At 44.7% G+C, this 20,068-nt stretch overlaps 1 protein-coding gene across 10 annotated transcripts in view; it reads left to right on the forward strand.

Annotated features, from left to right (window-relative positions):
* mef2cb (myocyte enhancer factor 2cb) overlaps positions 1 to 20,068 on the forward strand; it is a 79,139-nt gene that overhangs the window by 19,501 nt on the left and 39,570 nt on the right. For 9 of the 10 annotated variants that reach the window (XM_083903934.1, XM_083903933.1, XM_083903932.1 and 6 more), the window contains one exon: positions 11,546 to 11,777. The exons of the other annotated variant lie outside the window; for it this stretch is intronic. In XM_083903934.1, the coding sequence (XP_083760060.1) occupies positions 11,724 to 11,777 (54 nt within the window). In that variant the 5' untranslated portion in view covers positions 11,546 to 11,723. The remainder of the gene's footprint in view (positions 1 to 11,545; positions 11,778 to 20,068) is intronic. 10 annotated transcript variants of the gene reach the window in all.

Raw genomic sequence — 20,068 nt, forward strand, 5'->3', positions numbered from 1 at the left:
GGTTTAAGTTCAAGTTTTGTTGCCGGGATTTCCCCCACGACTCGCACAAACAATTTTGAAAATCGCTTAAATTTGTTTCGAGCTTCCTCCTCCTCTTCCTCCTCCTCCTCCGCCGCCGCCGAAGCCCACGTAGCGACGGATGTCGCGGCAGACGCAGGACCTGAAACTGGCTTGTCAGCGCGCGTGTGATCAGTCGCTGAGGAGAGACGAGGCAGAGGTGGCTGAGAGAACGACGAGAACACAGAGCGGCATCGGCATGCACCGCTAATGCATTCAACCTGCCACCGTATCCAACAACAAGGCGAGATATCACACAGCTCACTTCATAAGACGACGACAATAACACACACACACACACACACAGATGTGCACACATGCATAAATAACCACACACTACATGTAAAAAAAAAAGAAAAAACAACAAAAAACAAGCAAACATACACAGCGTAATGTGAGCAACTTGTCTGCGACTTTATGACAGGAAAATAAATGAAGAGAGGGAGGAAAAAAAAGGGGAGTTAAATTGATGTGGCACAACGGGGCGTTCAGATTCAGGGATTTTTTTGTTTTTTTAAAAAAAAAAAGATTTGAGCAAAACTGTGAACTACGTCAGGCTCGAGCGGAGCTAAAAATAGAGTGTGGTCAAACAGCAGCAGCAGCTTCAGCAGGAGGGGTCGTCTCCGTGTGATACAGCGGCCTTCACTGGAGCCACTGACTGAGAGCACAGGCACTTTGCCAAAGGTTGTAGCTTCACAGTAGTAATTTAATATTTGTTCATCTCTATTATTTCATTCCGCGTCTCTCCTTCTCTCTCTCTTGCTTACGGGGGTTAAGTAACAGTGAGCTTTATCAGATTACTGGGTCTGAGGTCTCTTTCAAACCTCTCTTTGCCATCTTGATTCCGTGCAGCTGTGCAGACTCTTTAATCATACGCTATCTTTTTTCCCTCGCCCTCCCCTCCTCTCCTCCCTCCTTCCTCGTCTCTCCCTCCTCCCTTAACATATGTTAATTGGCTGCTTTCTGTGACAAATTACGAGCGCTGGCTTTGATGAGGTCGGGTTGTGATGGTGCTGGGAGTGGAGTACAGTGGAACTGCCAGACCCTCACCAGTTCCCCCTTAACCACTCCAAAAGGGAAAGCGGCACCCAGCCGATGACTAATGAGAGGCTTGGACTGAGTCTGGCCCAGTTCTGGCCTTGGTTGGGGGCCACTCCCCTAAACAGAGACTGATCTGTAGGTACCGTATGCCCGCCACACGCCTTCCACACTCCACGCAACCTTTTCGGCTCGTACATCCCAGCACCAGCAATCCCCTGGGAACGCTGAGGCACCGTGAAAGTACAAGAGTTCAACTCTATGTGCTAAAAAAGATTTCCTGACTTTGTTATGTATATTTTTCACGACAGAGACTGTGAGTACATTTATTAGCTTTAAATGGAACCTAAATTTGACCTTGAATTATAGATTCAGCGCAGCGTAAACTTGAAACTTGTGTCTCAAATTTACATTTTGTGGTGAAGACAGAGCCGGGAAACATTATATCGCCTCTTCTTTCTTAAGCAAACTCTAGCCGTGGAACAAGCTCTATTTAATAATGTGTACGATGCTCACCAATAATCAGCAACAATCAGCTTCTTGAGTTTTTATTATAATAATGATTTTATTCTTTTATAAGTATTGAGTACGACGAGTGCGAAGTCCCGGTTTGTTTACTTTCATTTTCTCTGCTTGTTTAGCGTCGTCTGTTTCTCTCTAACACTTCTCTGTCTCTTTCATTTCATCTCCCTCTCTCTCTGTCACTAACTGTCCCTCACTCTGTGATCTAGGTTACTTGGTTTCCAGAGAGAGAGAGAAAAGGGAAAAAAAAAACCCAGAAGGTCGAATCTATGAAGGACATCCTTGTTGAAGTGTGCAACCTTCTGCTGCTGCTTCTCCGCAAATGATCCACACACTGTTCACAGACTCAGAGCTGAGCTGTGTCTCTTCACCATGAAGTAATGAAGTGAAGCCACTGTGGCGTCACAACAACATCAGGATACAGTGACATTAGATGCATTAACGTGAATAGGAACGACTGTATATATATATATAACAATTCCTTATTGTTTTGTACATATACTGTAAGTTCAGTCTTACAGAGAAACCAGTGAAAGTCACCACAAGCTTTTTATATTTGGTCTCCTAAAATAACCTCTTTGCGTAACAACAGTATCATTGTGGACACAAAGTGAGACAACTTCCCTGTAGATTCACCGTCCTTCACTTGCTGACTAAGTTACGACAAACTCACCCCAAAAAAAAGGAATTAAAAGGAATCAATGTATTTGCCTCACCCCATCTGCAAGTACATGCAAAACTGATTATTATTATTCTTCTTCTCAGAACATGGTCTAAACTAAGTGTTATCCCTAACTTTAAAGGTGCATTATGTAATAAATCATAAAATCCTCCTAATATGTCACAGAGACTCAGGAATAATGTTCATATAACAAACTGAAAACAGTACAGACAAAATATTTGCATTAAAAAAAATATTTTGCAGACTGAAATCATGTTTTGGCGTCATGTGGCGCCACCTACCGCCGTCTACCACTCATTGCAGTCAGTAGAGTCTCAGCTGCCGAGCAACCACGGGTTGCCAGTTACGTCAGAAAACGAAACCTAAAAGACCTCGGTATTTTGAATGTAGTAACCGTTTTTGGCCACATTCTTACATATGGCGCCTTTAAACCTAACCAGTTAATGACTAACCCTGACCTTAGCCGAGCCACAATTCCAATCTTAGCCTGGTTCCTTCAGAAATGAGGTTCTGCCTCATTAGAACCAGTTGTTTGTCTCCATGAGGACGACAGATTCAATTCAAAGTAGACACACACACACACACACACAAGGTGATGCTAAGGAATGAAGCTGGTGAGGGAAAGAGGAAGTGTTCTGGCACCTCTTGGTTTGCATGAGAGCTAGCCGCGTTAGCATTAGCCTGCAGGCCTTAATTGAGGCCAGGAGGGAGCGTTTAATAATTGCTGTCAGAAGATCAAATTTAATTCTTCTCTCCTCCTCACAGCCACCACTGCTGTAGGGTAGAGTGAAACAAATTGTCATCAGAGATTTCTAAATGAACAAAGCTTTTAATTAGGGTGATTAGAATGCTGTGGCGAAGAGACAGAGTAAGGGGTAGGGCTGTGTGTGTGTGTGTGTGATGGAATCATCAGTGGGTCGTCTTCACCGTGATGTCTGGTGTTGATACAGTCTGCAGTCAGGGCCAGGGAGGAGAGGAGTCACGGCATGGGCCGAGTGTGAGGCTCGCTGTGTTCTCACATAAGCAAGCGTGGCCCACACAGCAAATTAGCCCTGGTTTCAAACCTCTGACACAAACGCACACACACTCCCTGCCCTTTTCCCCCCCACTGGAGAACATTGCTAACATCCTGAGACATTGTCATACTCGGCGGGGAACATAATTGGGTGAATATGTCAGTGCTTTGTGTTCTTAGTGACATGACTCCTGGCTGTTCCTGTGGGGGCTGGGAACACTCGTATCTGAAGGGGTTTATGCTGCGATTCCACAACATTGGCTCATTGTTCATTAGGGAGCTGCTTGTTTTACAGACATGAAAAAAAATAAGCAGAGAGCGACTTATCCGTGCACATAGACAGCGATCGACGGTGCGACGCGTTCGTCTGTCGGCTGTTGGTTACACCTGGTTCCATGTGAATTAAGACGGTGGTTTTTCAAACAAACGCTGGGAGACTTGACCTGCGCGCTGCACTAAAGCGACTAAATTGAATTTACAGTGAGTGGAAAGAGCATGAGAGAGCGAGAAAGAGACGGAAATATGAGGATTGCAATACCGCTGCTACTGTTCCAGTACTTCCAGTTATTTTTATCCCTTTTGTTGCACGCCACTGTGTCTCCACCATAGAAAGTATGGCAGAAGCAGCGGATTACCACCAGGGGGCAACTTAATGGTGTCAATCACTGTAGTTTCAGGTCTTCTTCAATATCACACGATGCCAATGTTGTACATTTCCATTTAGGGGAAAATAGACGAGCAGCCGGTGACGACTGTTAATTCCATGGTTTCCAGCTTTTACTTTGTCGCTCCCATTTTTGTTGATTTAAACAAACAAACACTAAATATCATCTTTTCTATCTCTGCGTCGTCCATGAATGATGAATGTGCTCATTGCCCCTCCCTGTGCTCATGCCATGGAAAGACTGAACGCACTCAACGGTGATTCATTCCAGCCTTTCCGGGGCCTTTCCAAATCGTGGCTCGCCGTTGCTTCTGCTTTTTCTTTTCTTCTCCTTTTTTTCCCCCTCTAACACCAGTTTGGCACAGGGGCATGTGTGTGTGTGTGTGTGTGTGTGTGTGTGTGTGTGGCATGTTTGTCATTGTCGCCCTGTAAGTTTGTTTGTTTATCACTCATGACTCCATTGTCTCCGTACCTTGTGTAGCTTCACCTCTCCGTCACGGTTGCCCTCTCGCTGCCTTTGGCTCGTAGCAGCTGCAGCTTTGCAGTCCTTGGCCTCCTTTCACAGAGTGGGGTTGACGCATTTTGTCAAGTCACTTTGTCCTTGGGGGAAGTCACCGACAGACTATGGAAAGAGAGCTCTCACCTGTCTGCATACCGGCTCTGACGGATGGCTACCCATCTCCATTGTGACTCCGAGGGCCCGAGGCCCGTGTCTGCTGGTGCTGAGTGAGACGAGCAGCTGCCCAAACCAAGGGCAGGGCCTCGTGCTCTCAGGACTGTTAACTGTAGGCTAGAGCATGGATTCTCTAATTCATTTGAATTGACGTTATTCTTAATTCAAATCGTATAATTTTGCCCCGTTGAACCTGTCTTGTTAGTAAGATATAAACCAAAATGCTCCACTGCTTTCCAATATGCAGAGGTGGAAAAAGTACTAAAATATTATACTCAAGTAAAAGTAGTCATCTGAAAATGTACTCAAGTAGAAGTAAAAAGTAGTTCATTTGAAATGTACTTTAAGCAAAAGTTACTTAGTTACTTTGCGTGTGGTGTGAGGGTAGTAGAAATATGACAAGGTCAGAAATCCAAAACTATTTTGGAGCTCACACAGGATATGACGTCACTTTTGGCCACGCCCTCTATGTTCACGCTCCAGTGCTGGTGATAATCACATCATCATTCGTCTGGTTCTGCTGTATATTTCCCCCTGTACGTCTTCATTGTGCTGAATTTTGATTTTTACTCAGTAACGGATAGGATTTATAAAGTAACTAAAATACAAAATCCTGATTTTAAATTGTACTTAAAAAATACAAAATACACAAAAAGTATTCAATACAGTAACTTGAGTAAATGTATTTCGTTACTTTCCACCTCTGCCTGTTGCTTCTTTTTAAAACTCATGACTTGTTGCTGTGTAATAACAGAGGACAGAGCCGTGGTTTGGTTTCTGAGTCCCATTAAACGCTCTGTTAGCCTGTGAGTGATTTGGTGAAGGAAGCACCTTTAGCACCTTTGATTGTCTGCTCCTGCTCGTGTCACATCCTTCCGCTGAGACGTGGATTGTGATTCCCATTTTTCTGTCCTCCAAGACCCCGGGGGCAGAGCTGCTGGATTGAAGGATAACAGGGGAAACAGTTTGGGCACGAGTGCCATTAGTTTTAAAAATAATTAGCTTTTAAAGTTGAAGTATGAAGTTTTAAGTTGAGGAATCGGTTGAACTTGAGGAATGGCGCGTCCATGGTGCAGCGCCGGAGCTTCTATACGTATTATAATAACGTACTTTATTCGATAACGTCAATCACGCTTATGAAACCTGTGCCAACCACAGGCGATCGGCTGACTTTTTCCTCCTCATCAATAGACAGGTGTCTCAGTTCTAAGCCACGTAGAGTTTGAAAATAGAATTCATGTGAAATTGTCTCTGTCTCGCTAATGATCCGACTAAACCGGGAGCTAATGGAGAGAGACAGGTGAAGACATATCCTCCGACACATACGTGGAAGAACACACAAGCAGGCTCACACCACCGCATCTCAAACTCAAGTTTAGCTATAATACTCACTGGGGGAGAGAGAGAAAAAGCAATGAACACATTATAGGATGATCCACCGCTATCACTCTAATCCCCAGATGTACATGTAGCTAATCTCTTTAGCTGCTAACGTGTTAAATTAGCCCCTAATATCTGCTGAGATTCAGAGGCACAGAGACCCACCTACGCGTGGGCTACCGCCCAGGTTTAGGTCACTCTTCTCCCCCAGCACTACAGAAAAAGATGGAGACGTTGGAGCGGTGGTGGGGGGGCGGTGGAGGTTGAGGGGAAGTAGCAGTGATAGCCATTCGTCACCCTGCCTATCTCGCTCTGACAGATGGGTAGTGCAGCGCGCCACGTAGAGGAGTCACTGCCTGTAATGACATTAGAGGCACAATGAGACCTGATACACATTTTTCTGTTTCCATCCAGCCTGGCCATCGATTCCCTCCTTCGCTTGATCCGATCCCCACCTCTCATTTCTGCACATATATCTCCATTCATCCTTATGGGAGATAAAGTGATGTGTGTGTGTGTGTCACCGTTTCCAAACCAAAAATGCTGTATATAATATACAGAACACACACTCGAGTGAAACAAATCTACAGTAGCACGCAAACCTCTGAAAATCTACGCCTCTGATAAAGATACTGTATGTTCTTGAGGAGAAAAAGGAAAAAAATGTCAACATGACACAAACGCTCAAATGAGAATGGAGCACTGTCAGTGTGTACTGACATTCAGATTGTATTTGGAAAACTATATTAAAGCATTTTTTTTTCCCTCTACCTCTTCAAGGAAATGAGAGTTTATTTAAAAAAGAGCGAGCGTTTATTTAATGTAGCATACACCTCCTAAAAGGTTTACTTACTGCAGTGTAATATGTTATTTCAAATCCTCACAACCGCATTTCCTCGGAGGATAGGGGATACTGGCATTATATATAAATATATATAAATATATACTCTTTTTTTTTCTTCTTCTTCTTCCGAGCACATGCTCGTACCAAATGTGTTGCAGATGTACCACGAGCTGAAGCTGTGCTGCCGAGGTGGGGTTTCTTGGAAAAACATCACCAATCCTGTCATGATAAATCACCTTCCCCAATTTGCTGCAACATGTAGAATTAGGATTTGAGAAAGTCGGCATCAGCACAATTGTGTACACATTGCTGCTAAAGGAGTGCTGCTTTCGTTTTTAAACATTTTCCCCCTCGCGTTTCTCCGAACAGTAGCTGAATGGACTGAACTTTCTTTATTTCTTCTTGGAAACTGGAATTCGTGTTTATTTTGTTCTCGACGGCACTTCCCTTCTCCCGTAAGCAGACAAAAAAACTCTGCAGTTGCCTTTCAATGTCAAGAGTCGTGTTGTCATGAGTCAAGGTAAAGTTCCTCTTTTTGCCCCCCCCCCACACACACCCTTCATTCGCGGGAGTCATCCTTGGCGTCTGTCCTCAATAACAAAGCCACATTAACAAGCACCCTGCAGACTGTCTATTAGAATGTGAAAAAGCGCCATGTGCTGTATATTAGTTTTTAGTGACTAAACACTTGGGAGAGAGGCGACCTAGAATCAAGCCTCGTGGTGCACTGAGTGTATATGTTCTCGTCGTCCTCTCAGCTCCACTTCTGAGACACAGAGAGGGAGAATGCTCATTAGATCTATGTGCTGAATCGCTGCTCCCTCTCCATCTCTCTCCCATCCTCCCCCCAACCTCCATCCCCTCTCCCTCTCTCTCCCTCTCTCTGTCCGTCTGCTTAACAGATGGGAGGGTCGTGGGTACAGCTCTTCCCCTCCCCCTGGAGAGGCCTGGTGCCTGTTCAAAAACAGTCCTCTCTTTTGCTTCACTCCATTTCCCTTCTCTTCTCTCAATTTTTTTCTTTCATTGTCACCTCTCCAAAAACGTGCAGGAGAGTTGGGACGCGAGGATATAAAACAAGCGGAGGAGCAACCATTGTCCTTCTGATCCGCCCAGTGCCGGCACGCTCTCTGACCTGAGCCGTCGCCTGCTCCGGTCTGTCTTCATAATGTGGACGCAGCCACACCATTAGTCAGAGTCCACAGAGGAGATAAATACACTCTTTTGTGGATTCTGATTCCCTCTTTCCTCGCTGACTTACTTTGAGATTAGCAAATTGGCTCAAGTGTAAGAGCTTGTTAGTTCCTCCTCGTGTCGTTCACTGTGCGTCTTCCTTTTTTCCCCCCGGGTTTTACTTTCTCACCTCTTTTGCCCTCTCAAGGTCAGACGTGCCTGTGAAAAATTCCATCAGACGATCGCTGCCTCCTGCCACCTGACACTTGTTCACGAAGCAGTGCTTGTTTTTTTTTTTTTTGTGATTCCCTGTGTTTGACTGCTGTGGCATAAGGAGGCTAAATTGGATTGAGTGATTCAGTGGTAATCTGTTAACTGATGCTCTGTTCGCCACAAGGGAAGGAGAGGAGCGAGAGGAGGAGGTGGGCACTCTTTTTTTTTTTTTTTCTAAGCAGGAGCTGCTTGGTATTCATATGGGACGGGGGCGGGTGTGGGGAAGGGGGGGGGGGGGGCTTTTGCTGAGTAGGAGGAGGTAGAGGAGGCACAAGTGAGAGAATATGGGTGTTGGGGGGGCGGCACGAGGCTAAGTGGCAAGCGGTAGCAGAGCCTATCACCTCAGGGAGCATTGGCCAGCATTGGGAGCCAAAAGCAGGGATTAAATGTTCAGGACATGAGCTTAGTCTTAGCATTAATGTTACGTAAGGCCTAAGGTGTTGCCCCAGCGGGTGTTGACATTGAGAGGGTTTCTGCTCACTGAGCTGTGGGTGGAATGAGGAGGAGGTGGCGGCCTGGAGGCAGGGATCACAGAGGTAACGCCTCCTTGTTTGGAGCGCTGCCTGGGCTGGGTAGTGTGGAGCACAAAGACTGGGAGGCGATGATGCTGTCAGCCTGTGATTGAGGTACAGCAGCTTGATTGATATCCTTGTCTGGCTGTCTTGTGCCAAAGCGCCTTAGTGTCGCTAGTTTGTCTGACAACATCCTTCTTTGTTTTTCGTTTTTTTTTTTTCAAAGGGCAGCTTTTTGTTTTTCTCTGGGTGTGTTTTCTTCTGAGCGATGCTAAAATGTTTTGGATAGCCTCTTCAGAGCTGGAGTTATTTTAGATCTTATTATTATGATGGTGCAGTCTAGCTTGTGGGTGTGCTCCAAACCATTCTACACAGGAAGTCTTTCTGTCATACATTTGATCGTTGTTCACATTCTATTGTCTCACTTAGTTTTAGTTTCAATGAGACTGAATGTGTTTGAGTCTTTCAACAGTAAATTCATCCATCACCTAGTTTGCATTTTCAGGCCAACGAGACATTTTATGTGTGTTTCTGGATAATAGCTGCCACATGCCTTCTGCTCATCACTATCACTAGTATGCCTGGATGTTCCTATTACACACTTTCATTATCAGTGTCCTTCTCTCAAGCACAAAGAGGTCAAGTGCATCGCAATGTGCTGCGCTCACCCCAGGGGTTTAGAGCTTTCTTGTGCTTTCTCATGCATGTTACTCAATAAATACATGGATTCAGGTTAGGAGGGGAAAAAAAGAAAGGGAAAAAAAAAGGGTAAAGGAAGTGCAGTACAATGTTGCCTGAATGTGTGTGGGAGCACGCAAAGGAGAGAATATGAGTGAGCAAGGAAGAGAGCAAGGGTTTATGAGCGAAGAGAGAGAGTGATAGAGAGAGAGAGAGTCAGACTGACATGTCTTTTGGTGAAGCAGTGTCGTCTTCCACATCAGTGTCTGATGCTTGTGCTGCCAGGTGCCGGAAATCTGGTTCAGAAAGGAGAGAAGAGAGAAGAAGGGGAAAGTAGAGAGAGAGGAAAAAAAGAAGGCAGGGTAGATGGAAGATTTTTTCTTATGTGACGGCGCTGACAGCTCCCCTGCATTGCACTGAGCTTAAATAATGGGATGCTCATTTGCATAACGAGGGACGTTATCACCTCTACTGTCAAAAGAAAACACAACAACAGTTCTTCTGCTCTTCCCTGAGATAGATTGGGTTGGCCTACTTTAGCACTCTGGAGAGATGCACTGGAGCTCTGGCTTAGCCAAGCTCACACAAGAACACACACACGTGCACACACATACACACACACACACACACACATACACACAGACGCGCACGCACGCGGACACACAGTCACTCACTCACGCAAAGTTTTCAGAGTGCGCCTTTCTTCTTCCTCCTCGCACATGCAGGCCAGCTCAGCAGCCGCTGGCCCCCGCTTGTGAAACACAGGTATACACGTGCACACTCATCTGTAAAACACAGGTATACACGTGCACGCTCGCCTGTGAAACACAGATGTACACGTGCACGCTCGCCTGTGAAACACAGGTGTGCACGCTCGCCTGTGAAACACAGATGTACACGTGAACACTCGTCTGTGAAACACAGATATACACGTGCACACTCGTCTGTAAAACACAGGTATGCACGTGCACGCTCATGTGTGAAACACAGGTATACGCGTGCACGCTCATCTGTGAAACACAGGTAAACGTGCGCATGCTCATCTGTGGAACACAGGTATACACGTGCACGCTCATCTGTGAAACACAGGTATACACGTGCACGCTCATCTGTGAAACACAGGTATACACGTGCACGCTCATCTGTGGAACACAGGTATACACGTGCACGCTCATCTGTGAAACACAGGTATACACGTGCACGCTCATTCGTGGAACACAGGTATACACGTGCACGCTCATCTGTGAAACACAGGTATACACATGCACGCTCATTCGTGGACACACCAGCACGGGCACAAGTGCATTTGTTCACATGTTTTTCAGATGCCTTTTGCGGATTCAGGAAATTCTGGAGAATCAGCATCTCCAGCTGGATTAACTTCATGTAGGAATTTGGTTTGATTTCTGTCTCTAAGAAACATCCTTTTACTATCAGCTATCAAAAGATGACTCTTGGCACTTTTCCCCCCCTTTTCTCTTTTTTTTTTCTTTAACTTTGGCTTTGTTTTGTTAGAACATGGTAAGACTGAGCTCTGTGTTACATCTGTATTCTATCTAGTGACTCAAGTCTGCCATTTTGGAGTTGAGCAGAGTAGAAGAAGCTGTGTCTGGCAGCTCTACTGTCAATACAGTGCAGTTTTGTCGGAAGAAACAAATGTATTTCTCAGTCTGGAGGTAATGTTACAGTGTTGGTGATTAGAGCATTTAAGTTAGCAGCACTTCCAAAACACTGTCGAAGTCTCTGTGAACGCGGTGAGATCCTGACAGCGCTGTCTCCTCTCATAGTCGCTGCCTTGGAATAAAAAAAAAATGCAGAATCTGATTTGCATGATATCGACAGTGAAAAACACAGCGGTTCTCACAACATTGTTGACAGATTCTTTGTCTTTCTTCACCCTCCCTTGTGGCTGCCACGGTGCCACTTTTATTATTTTTTTCCTCCTCTCAGTATTTTGCCATATTTCATTTCATTTAATGCTTATCCTTTCCTCCCCTCCTCTCCCCCCCCCCCCCCACCTCCTTTCTTTTCTTGCAGGTACAGATGCTGCAATCTTTGAGTTGATTGGAACAAAAAGAAAGCAGAGAAAAGGCAGATAAAGGACGAGCGGCAGAAGAGTGAAGAGAAAGAAGACGAGCAGAAGAGAAAAAAGGGCACAGGGAAGAAGAAAGCAAAGTTTTTTCAGAAAGAGAAGAGAAAGAAAGAGACGGGGACGATGGGGAGGAAAAAGATTCAGATCACGCGGATTATGGATGAACGCAACAGACAGGTGAGTCCCTGGGGGATGGGAGGATGGATGAGTATGAAGGTGGAGGAGGGAGGAAGGAGAAACACCCTACACCCCACATAGCCCTCAACAATGAAGGTCTTCAGGGAGTCTGGGCAATAATATGTGAACTGGGCGACAGAGTGAGTGTGTGTGGGGGAAAGCACAGTTATTGCTTTGGGTGGAAAAAGAAAACCGTTGTCTTATAATAGCAGGGTCGTCCCTCATCAGGGTAAGAACAACAGTGTGAAGACACCAGGAGAATGTTCCTTATAAGTGGATGAACATAGGAACATAATGTAATCCTCAAAACCCATTCTGCATATCAGTACCCCCCCCCCCCACCCCCCCTCTCTCCACACTTGAGTTATGTTTGTTCATCCATCACAAACCCAACCTCTAACACTATGCCACCCAGTTTAGCTCACTGACAGTGGAATATTACCAACTCAGGGCGGAAACAGTGGAGACGCAGCGATGGGAAAAATGATAAACAAACAACCAAACAGAGATGGGCTGGTCTGAAAGTGACACACGGGTCAGAGGAGTTTTCCCTTCGCTAAATCAGTCACCGTAGAATTACAGCAGCTCTCGTCTGGATTTGACTTTCTAAAATCATGACAAAAAAACCTCAGGTCACAGAATGAAAATTCTTGCAAGCGACTTTTTTTTCCCTAACAGATGGCATCACTTGAGAGAGAGACATAATAAATTGTGGACATCGTGATTCAAGCAGACACGAGCGTCTGTGGCAGGAAATAGACAGAGACAGAGTTCTCCACACTGCCCCCGAGGCCCACAATCGATCACTTCCTGTGGCACAACTGACCACTGACACTTTGTCAGCTTCCTGGCAGCCCAATTGGATCCATACGCTGTTAATGTGGCCCCTGGATCACAGGTCAAACACTCACGTCAGCGCGAGCACACCTCGCCTGGACACAGGCCCTCTTCATTGCCTCTGCTTCACCTTAACCGACAATAATTCTCCTCAACAAGTTCTCACTGTGAGCTTTATCACACACACACGGGCGTCTGTGGCCCGAATAAGAGAGAGATAAAGGGGCTCAGGGAATCGATCGAGTCATTTATTAGGAGCGAAATGTGCAATTTTCATGATAGAGCTGCAGCCAAAGTGATTACAAATGCTGAGATGTAGTGAGTGTAGTGAAGATAAGGACTTGTATGACATCATTTACATAAGTGTACTGACGTCCTCCTGGTACATGCTCATGTCAGAGTCACACACAGAGATACATGAGGGAGGTTGTGTTTGTCAGTATTTCCCAATTTGCTCCAAGTTAAAAAAATCATGTATTTACTATTGAGACTCAAAGGCCTCAGACAAGGAGATGGAGCAAGAGCAAGGAGGAGGTCACAGAGTTGTGATGAGGACAAAAGCTATCGTGTTGCAGCAGCACCCACACTTCCTCCTCACTGTTATCTCAACCCTCCTCTCGCTCTCGGCTCCACCATTGGACAAGGCTCGCCGGTTTGCACCAAGCAGCTCCGGCTCCTGAGGATAAGAAGGGGAAAGAGGGAGACAGGAAGGACACCTGAAGGGAATCGATGCCTGAGATATCCGGGCTTTACTTACAGGCAGAGGAGGAGGAGAGAGAGAGAGGGTTCAGGGAAAGGAAAATCAATATATCTCTGGATTTTGTTGTTTTGATCTCTCAAATGATAGATTACTCATTTAGTTGTTGGGTGTGTTTTTTTTTTTTGTTCCTCACAACTATTCCTTTGAATGTGATGTAAGCAAATCATGTGAGGAGCTACTACAGTGCATGCTGTGTGGGGCATATGGCGTTCAGTGTCATACAACCCACAGGCTAAATAATGACATCATTTAAAAGAGAGAAAAAATAAATAAAAGGGAGGACATCACAAGACAGAGACAGAAACCTCAATTTAAAAAAAAACGAAGGAAAGAAAACGGAAGCTTTGGTTTTGCATATTCTCACTTCCTTTTTGACTAAATGAACGAGAGCACAAGCCAAATGAACACCAGACGAGCTTTCTATTTCAAATTTGTCACACACAGTATTTCACGATCTATACATCAGACATCTATAAATCTGTATAACGTTCTCCCTGTGGTGTGACAGTCCTGCTCACCCTGCAGCAGCAGCAGTGATAGTGGGCACATGGCCTGGCTCTCTCTGGGCGGCCACTTTGGGCTGCCACCCCCAGGCCCTGAAACACTTCCCCAGAGCAGGGGCACAAGGGCCAGGCCTCCCTGGCGTTGACTGTCTGCCCGGAGCTCTGGACAGTGGGCAGCAGTGTGTGAGCCCTGGCTCCGAGCCGCCCGACCACTCAGACCCTCTCGCTGCCTCGGGCACATGAAAGAGCCTCCTGTGCCGTAAACTCACGGGCTGCACACTGAGAGCACACACACACTCACACACACACACACACACACACACACACACAGTCACGTGCACAGGTGTGTGTGTGTGTTTGCACACAGATAATTCATTAAGACGAATACTTAGATCGACTAATTTACGACAATTGGCTGGAATTCACGTTTCCTCTTTAGCCATGGTGGGTGCACACTGTGGACTTTATTTAGTGTGACCTGTGTGTGTTAATCTGTGTGTGTGTGTGTGTGGGGGGGGGGGGGGTTCCAAGGGGGATTGACCCCGGGTCAAAGGTTAAACATGGATCAGGTCATCAGTGACAGGAAGTAAAACAACAGGATTTCCCAACTCCACAACAAACAACACTCACACTCACACATATGGAGCTGGAAGTAGATGCAAAAAAATGTTTTTATTTAAAGCGTCTTCCTGCATATGGCTGCTCTCCTCTTTAACTGCAGCTGAAATAAGGGGTGTTTCTTTTTCTACGACAAAGCGTTCCTCTCTCCAATCAACAGTGCTAGGGTGAGAAAACGTGCGACTGAAATTAACAGCAGGAAAATAATGAGGCCCACAGGGTAGCTATAGCTCCTCGCTCCTGCACCCCTCCTCTAATTCCCTCTTTCCCACCTTCTACCGTCTCCGTTTGGTACTAAAGCGAGTGGCACTCCTCCTCCATCATATGCTCAGCGAGCTCTCATCTCCGCTCTGCTGTATTTTTATTCTCTGCTGCCTTCTCCTCCACTTGTTCCTTGTTTTGTTTCCCATTCACATGTTCGTCAGGTGGCTAATTTTACTCTCTCACCTCACTCTAAATTTCCCCTCCTCACTACCAAGTCCTACTGTTTTTTTCTTCTTCCAGCTTCCCTCTTTTTTCTTTCCTTTGTTGGCTGGTTTTTTAAATTTCAAAATAAAAGTTTTTATTGTTTTAGATTTTTCTAAATTAAGGTAAAATACTTCTAATGTTATACTTTTTAAATTGTGTTTTTATGGCAAGAAGTAAATTCTTGTTTGTCATCGTTTTCTTTTCTAAATAACCTTAAATGTTTAACACCAAAGTGTGTTTTATTTCTGTCACTCTGGCCTCTAACTTTGGCCTCTCAGTGTCACATCCACCTCCTTTTTTTTTTCTTCTTTTTTATCAGTTTATATCCTTTTCCACTTGTGGTTTTTCAGAATCACCAGGAACATACACAGACGCAGCATAGCCCGGCCATTTCAGTCCTGTACTGATAAGTAATTACTATTTTTAGTAAGAAGAACAATGCATTTTTTTTGCATTATGCACCTACAATATGACTCAAATAGGCAGAAATGAAATAATTAACCCCACTCTCCACGTGTCAGATCTTAACTGCCCCTCCTACATTGTATAATAACAATGTTTTTTTTAAGAATAAAGAGAGTTAAGTTGTGTTTTTGAAGCATATATAAGGTTTAGAACAGAGGCTGTTGTTCTAAACAGGTCTGGCTGTGAGGCAGAGTTCAGACCCAGGTCCCGGTCTCCTCTTATTCCTTTTGCGTAAGTCCTCGTCTTCCTGCTTCTGACAATGGGATAAGTGTTTGTCTCAAGACAAATGGTGCAGCTCCTGAGCTGACTGACATCTATGTGTGTGTGTGTGTGTGTGTGTGTGTGTGTGTGTGTGTGTGTGCGTGTGTGTGTGTGTGTGTGTGTGTGTGTGTGTGTGTGTGTGTGTGTGTGTGTGTGTGTGTGTGTGTGTGTGTGTGTGTGTGTCCATCCGTCTGTCCCCTGCACAGCCATGTTTGGTTAGCTAACCAGCAGCAGCAGCAGCAGCAGCTCTGTGGTGCCTGTCGCTCCACTCCTCCTCCTCCTCCTCCTCCTCCTCCTCCTCCTCTTCCTCCACCTCCTCCTCCCCCAGGGAAGCAGGCAGGAGGTGGGAAGGAGAAGCGAAGCCATTGTGAAGGGGAAGCCACTGGCCTCTTCCTGTTATGAGAGGAAATGCATACAAATGTGCTTCCTGTGCGTCCGCCCCCTCTCATCTCCCTTCTCCCCTCCTCCTCCTCCTCCTCCTCCTGTCTTTTCTCTCTCTTTTCTTACCCATGTGGCAGAGAACCAGCCACTGTCAATCCTCTCTTCTCATCCCTCCTCCTCCTCCTCGTCTAAATGTGTGACAGGTCAATTTTGAAGAGCAGGGATTATTATTTATCTTTTTTTTATTGGTCATTTTAAAACATACAATTTCAGAGAAAGTTAGAAAGAAAGAGATATGATGATGGTGGCGTGTGTGTGTGTGTGTGTGTGTGTGTGTGTGTGTGTGTGTGTGTGTGTGTGTGTGTGTGTGTGTGTGTGTGTGTGTGTGTGTGTGTGTGTGAGATAGTCTTAGGTTTGGGATTGTGGAGCAGGACAGAGGTGAATAATAATAATTCTCATCTCATTCACATCTTTTATCTCCCTTTTTATGTATATTTTAACCATTCTTTAATATTATTTTTACCTGATTAGACTGAATATTTAGAAGGTTAAACTGTTCTTTTATTAGTCTTTGGTTTTGTTTTTAAGATGCTTCCAAACACAGTGACACTGAGAGATCCCAATTTGTCATAATTTAGACTTTAACAGTAATTCAAAAATGTGATTTAGATGTAACCTTGCTACTATGACAATGTAACAATGTCAACATTGAAATAATTAGCAAATTCTTCAAAATAACGACGCACTGAATGAAATATTTGCATTTAATTATTAGGATCAGGATTATGGGAACACCAGTGTAACACTGCCACATATCTGTATTTGTATGTAACACATCCAAAGCACCATTCAAAGCATCTGTTTTCACCCACTCAACAGGCAGAGCTGTGGAAACTCAAAAGTGCACTATAGTTTATAATGGGTGTGTGTGTGTGTGGGCCCAGGGAGTGGTGACATCACCAGTGTCACATGATGGCATGAAGTGAGGCCATGGAGTCACTACAGAGTCACCTCGACCCGGTGGAAATGACTCGCTCTCACAGCCCACACGATGTTTACAGGGATCAGTATTTAGCTTTGGAGGGAGAAGGCAGAACTCTGTGTGTTTGTGAATATACGTGCATCACATCATGCAACGTAGCCTATGATTTGGAGGAAGGCAACATGTTGTATGTGTCAGATTGAGATGTGGGGGTGAGGTGTGATGCTTATGTAGGTGTTATTGTTTGGTCAGTTATGGCTTCATTATCACACTCGCTCTCTTCCTGTGGCGCTGTTAAAGTCAGTCTACGTGTGAATTATGGCTGAATCTGTGGGAGAAACATACACAGATACACACTTTTATTTGTGTGAGGTTCGGGACGACGTTTGACTGATTCTGCTCTGTAGGTTTTTATTTCTATTTATTTATTAATTATTTTTACATTTTAGAAGCAGGGTGCAAGTGTCTCAATAAGAGTTCCTTATTGTTAGTGCTTGTGGGTTGATATCAGAGGAGCAAAGAGCACTATTTGAGTGCTATTATTTTAATCATAATTTGAATTTATACAAGTGGAATTACAGATCTAAAATTCTATCCAAATAAAAGTGGCTATTTTGATAGTTGGGCGACATAAATCTTAAAGTAGTTGTTTTTGTGCGAGATTCTGCACTGTAGATTTTTATTTGTGCTTTTTTTATTATTATTATTATTTGAATTTGAAAAGTGGTTATTTTAAAATTTAGTTGGGCGATATAAACCTCAAAGTAGTTGTTTTTAATTAAATAATAACAATAATAACGAAACTCACACAACATTTCCAACAGTTTTGAGGTTTAATGAGCCATTTTACAACCGTTCAAGGTGCCGCGTACAGTTTGGATTCTTCTTCTCCTTCATTTTCTTCGTGGTCACTTGCAGTATAGATCTGAGGTTGAGCCGTGACGTAGACCCCCCCCCCCCCCACCCCCACCCATGGAGCTCAGGGACCCACTCCCAGGCCAGTGTGTGCGCGACGTGCCGCCCTCTGAAACATTAATGGCCCCAGCAGCAGAGTGAGTGGGTGACGGTGGAGCCGGGCCAGCAGCTCCAGTATCTGTGTCCTGTTTCCCCCGGTGCCCCCGTGCCTCAAAACACCTGCGGAAGACAACACTCTCCGTGCTCTGTTCCTGAATATCCTGCTGTGACCTGTGTGTCCTACAGTCCCGTCATCTTATTTACTTATTTACTCATCCGTATGCGACTGTAGCTCAGCTTTAGCGCAGACACCTTTAGGGTGCTTACGTTTCAGAGCGGGTTGGAGGTGACAATTAATCTTATTGTCACAAGACGCCTTTTTTTGATCTTCTAGCGTTAAGAATGAGGCTTGTGTTTTTTTTTATATTTTAGTATCACTGTGTAAATGTCAGCATGGTATTTAGAGCCCAGGGGAGCCTCTTTTTTTCCCTCTTCCCTCTCTATGTTGTCTGTGGATCAGATGAGAGTTTGTGCCGAGCTACGGGAGTTTGTTAGGCGTTGGAAACGCCGTCCGCGTCTCACAATCTCAGCGTCTGACAAATAACAGTGACATCACCGAGCCTTAATGTACGCCAGCTCATGCGAGGGTTTTTCGTGGCGACGGAGACAGCGAGAGAACGACTGCGCTGGATGTTAGCGATAGTTTGATATTCAGTTTCTCTGGTACATCCTGGAAGATATCGTTTCAGGCAACACAAAACTATCTATCAATATCCATTCGAGCCGAGCTCCTCTTTCAGCTCTCCGAGTTGTAAGATGAAAATGTGAAGGGCAGTGCATGATACATTTATGCCACAAATCCATTCATGCATTAGGATAAAATGCCACACACACACACACACACATTCACTTCCATTCATTTGGACAAACAAAGCCATTATCCATAACCAGTTCATGGCTGAACTCACAATTGTTTAGGACCAGGTTTTGGTCTCCTGGTCCTGACAAGGTCAGTGTTTTTGCCAGAAAACAAATCCTAACACACTCACACTCTCACACATAAATTTCCTCTTTAAAGGCGTCTTTGTAAAAGCCTCACAGCCCAGTTACTGTAATTATTATTGCATTCAGAGCTTCTTTAAGCGACATTCGGGAGTTTTTCACTCTGTATTTTTTGGCCCATATAAGTGTCAGAAGAGACCAGATAAACAAGTAGTTAATCAACACACTGAGATCATTAGCTCCCAGCTGGGCTCTGTTCTGGCAGAATCTGCTCTGGGTGAAAAAAGAAAGCTTTGTCAATACAGATCTCCAATGTACATAATACTCACAGACACTGAAGGCAAAAAAGCAAAAGACGTCTGAATTCAAAGCAAACAAAAAAAAAGTGTTGCAGTGTTGTTTAGAGGGAGAGACGCTGGCAAACGTACATTTTTCTCTTTCTCCTTCAGAGTCTGAACACGTGGTTTCAGAGAAGCGACCAGGTGCAACTCCCTGGAATGAAATCACTTTCACTGCTCTAGTTTTTACCTAAACAATAGAGGGATAGTGGCTGCTCTACTTTGACAATGTGAGCACTCACACAGCCTTACATACACTATCTCAGGCTTAGGCCTCACACACACACACACACACACTTATACGTACTCATTAACAGAGAGGGGGAAAAATGGCCCTATTGCAAAGGGCAATTTTTGTGGTTTATGTCGAGCACACTGTTACTATTTAAAAGCTTAAATAGCTCGGAGGAGTCCATCAGTTATTTATATCAGTGTATATTAATCACTGTGAGAGGCACTCTTCACTTTGGCTACACAACAACACAGCAATGTGTGTTAATGCGAGCGTGGAAAAAAAACAAACGAGTCAGGAAATGTGATTGAAACGGTCACGAGTACGTGATTAAAGAAAAGGAAATAAATAAATATGTGAGTGAGGAATGTTTTAAGTTAACCACGACAACGAGCCTCGGTCCACTTTGATGTCAAAGAGACAAAAGTGATCTTCCCGACCGTTATCTGTCTGAGACGTAGTGTTTTCACTTCCCTAAATTCAAGAGCAG

The sequence above is a fragment of the Microchirus variegatus genome, assembly GCF_963457635.1.
Source record: "Microchirus variegatus genome assembly, chromosome: 17".
In the NCBI taxonomy this organism is placed as follows: domain Eukaryota; kingdom Metazoa; phylum Chordata; class Actinopteri; order Pleuronectiformes; family Soleidae; genus Microchirus; species Microchirus variegatus.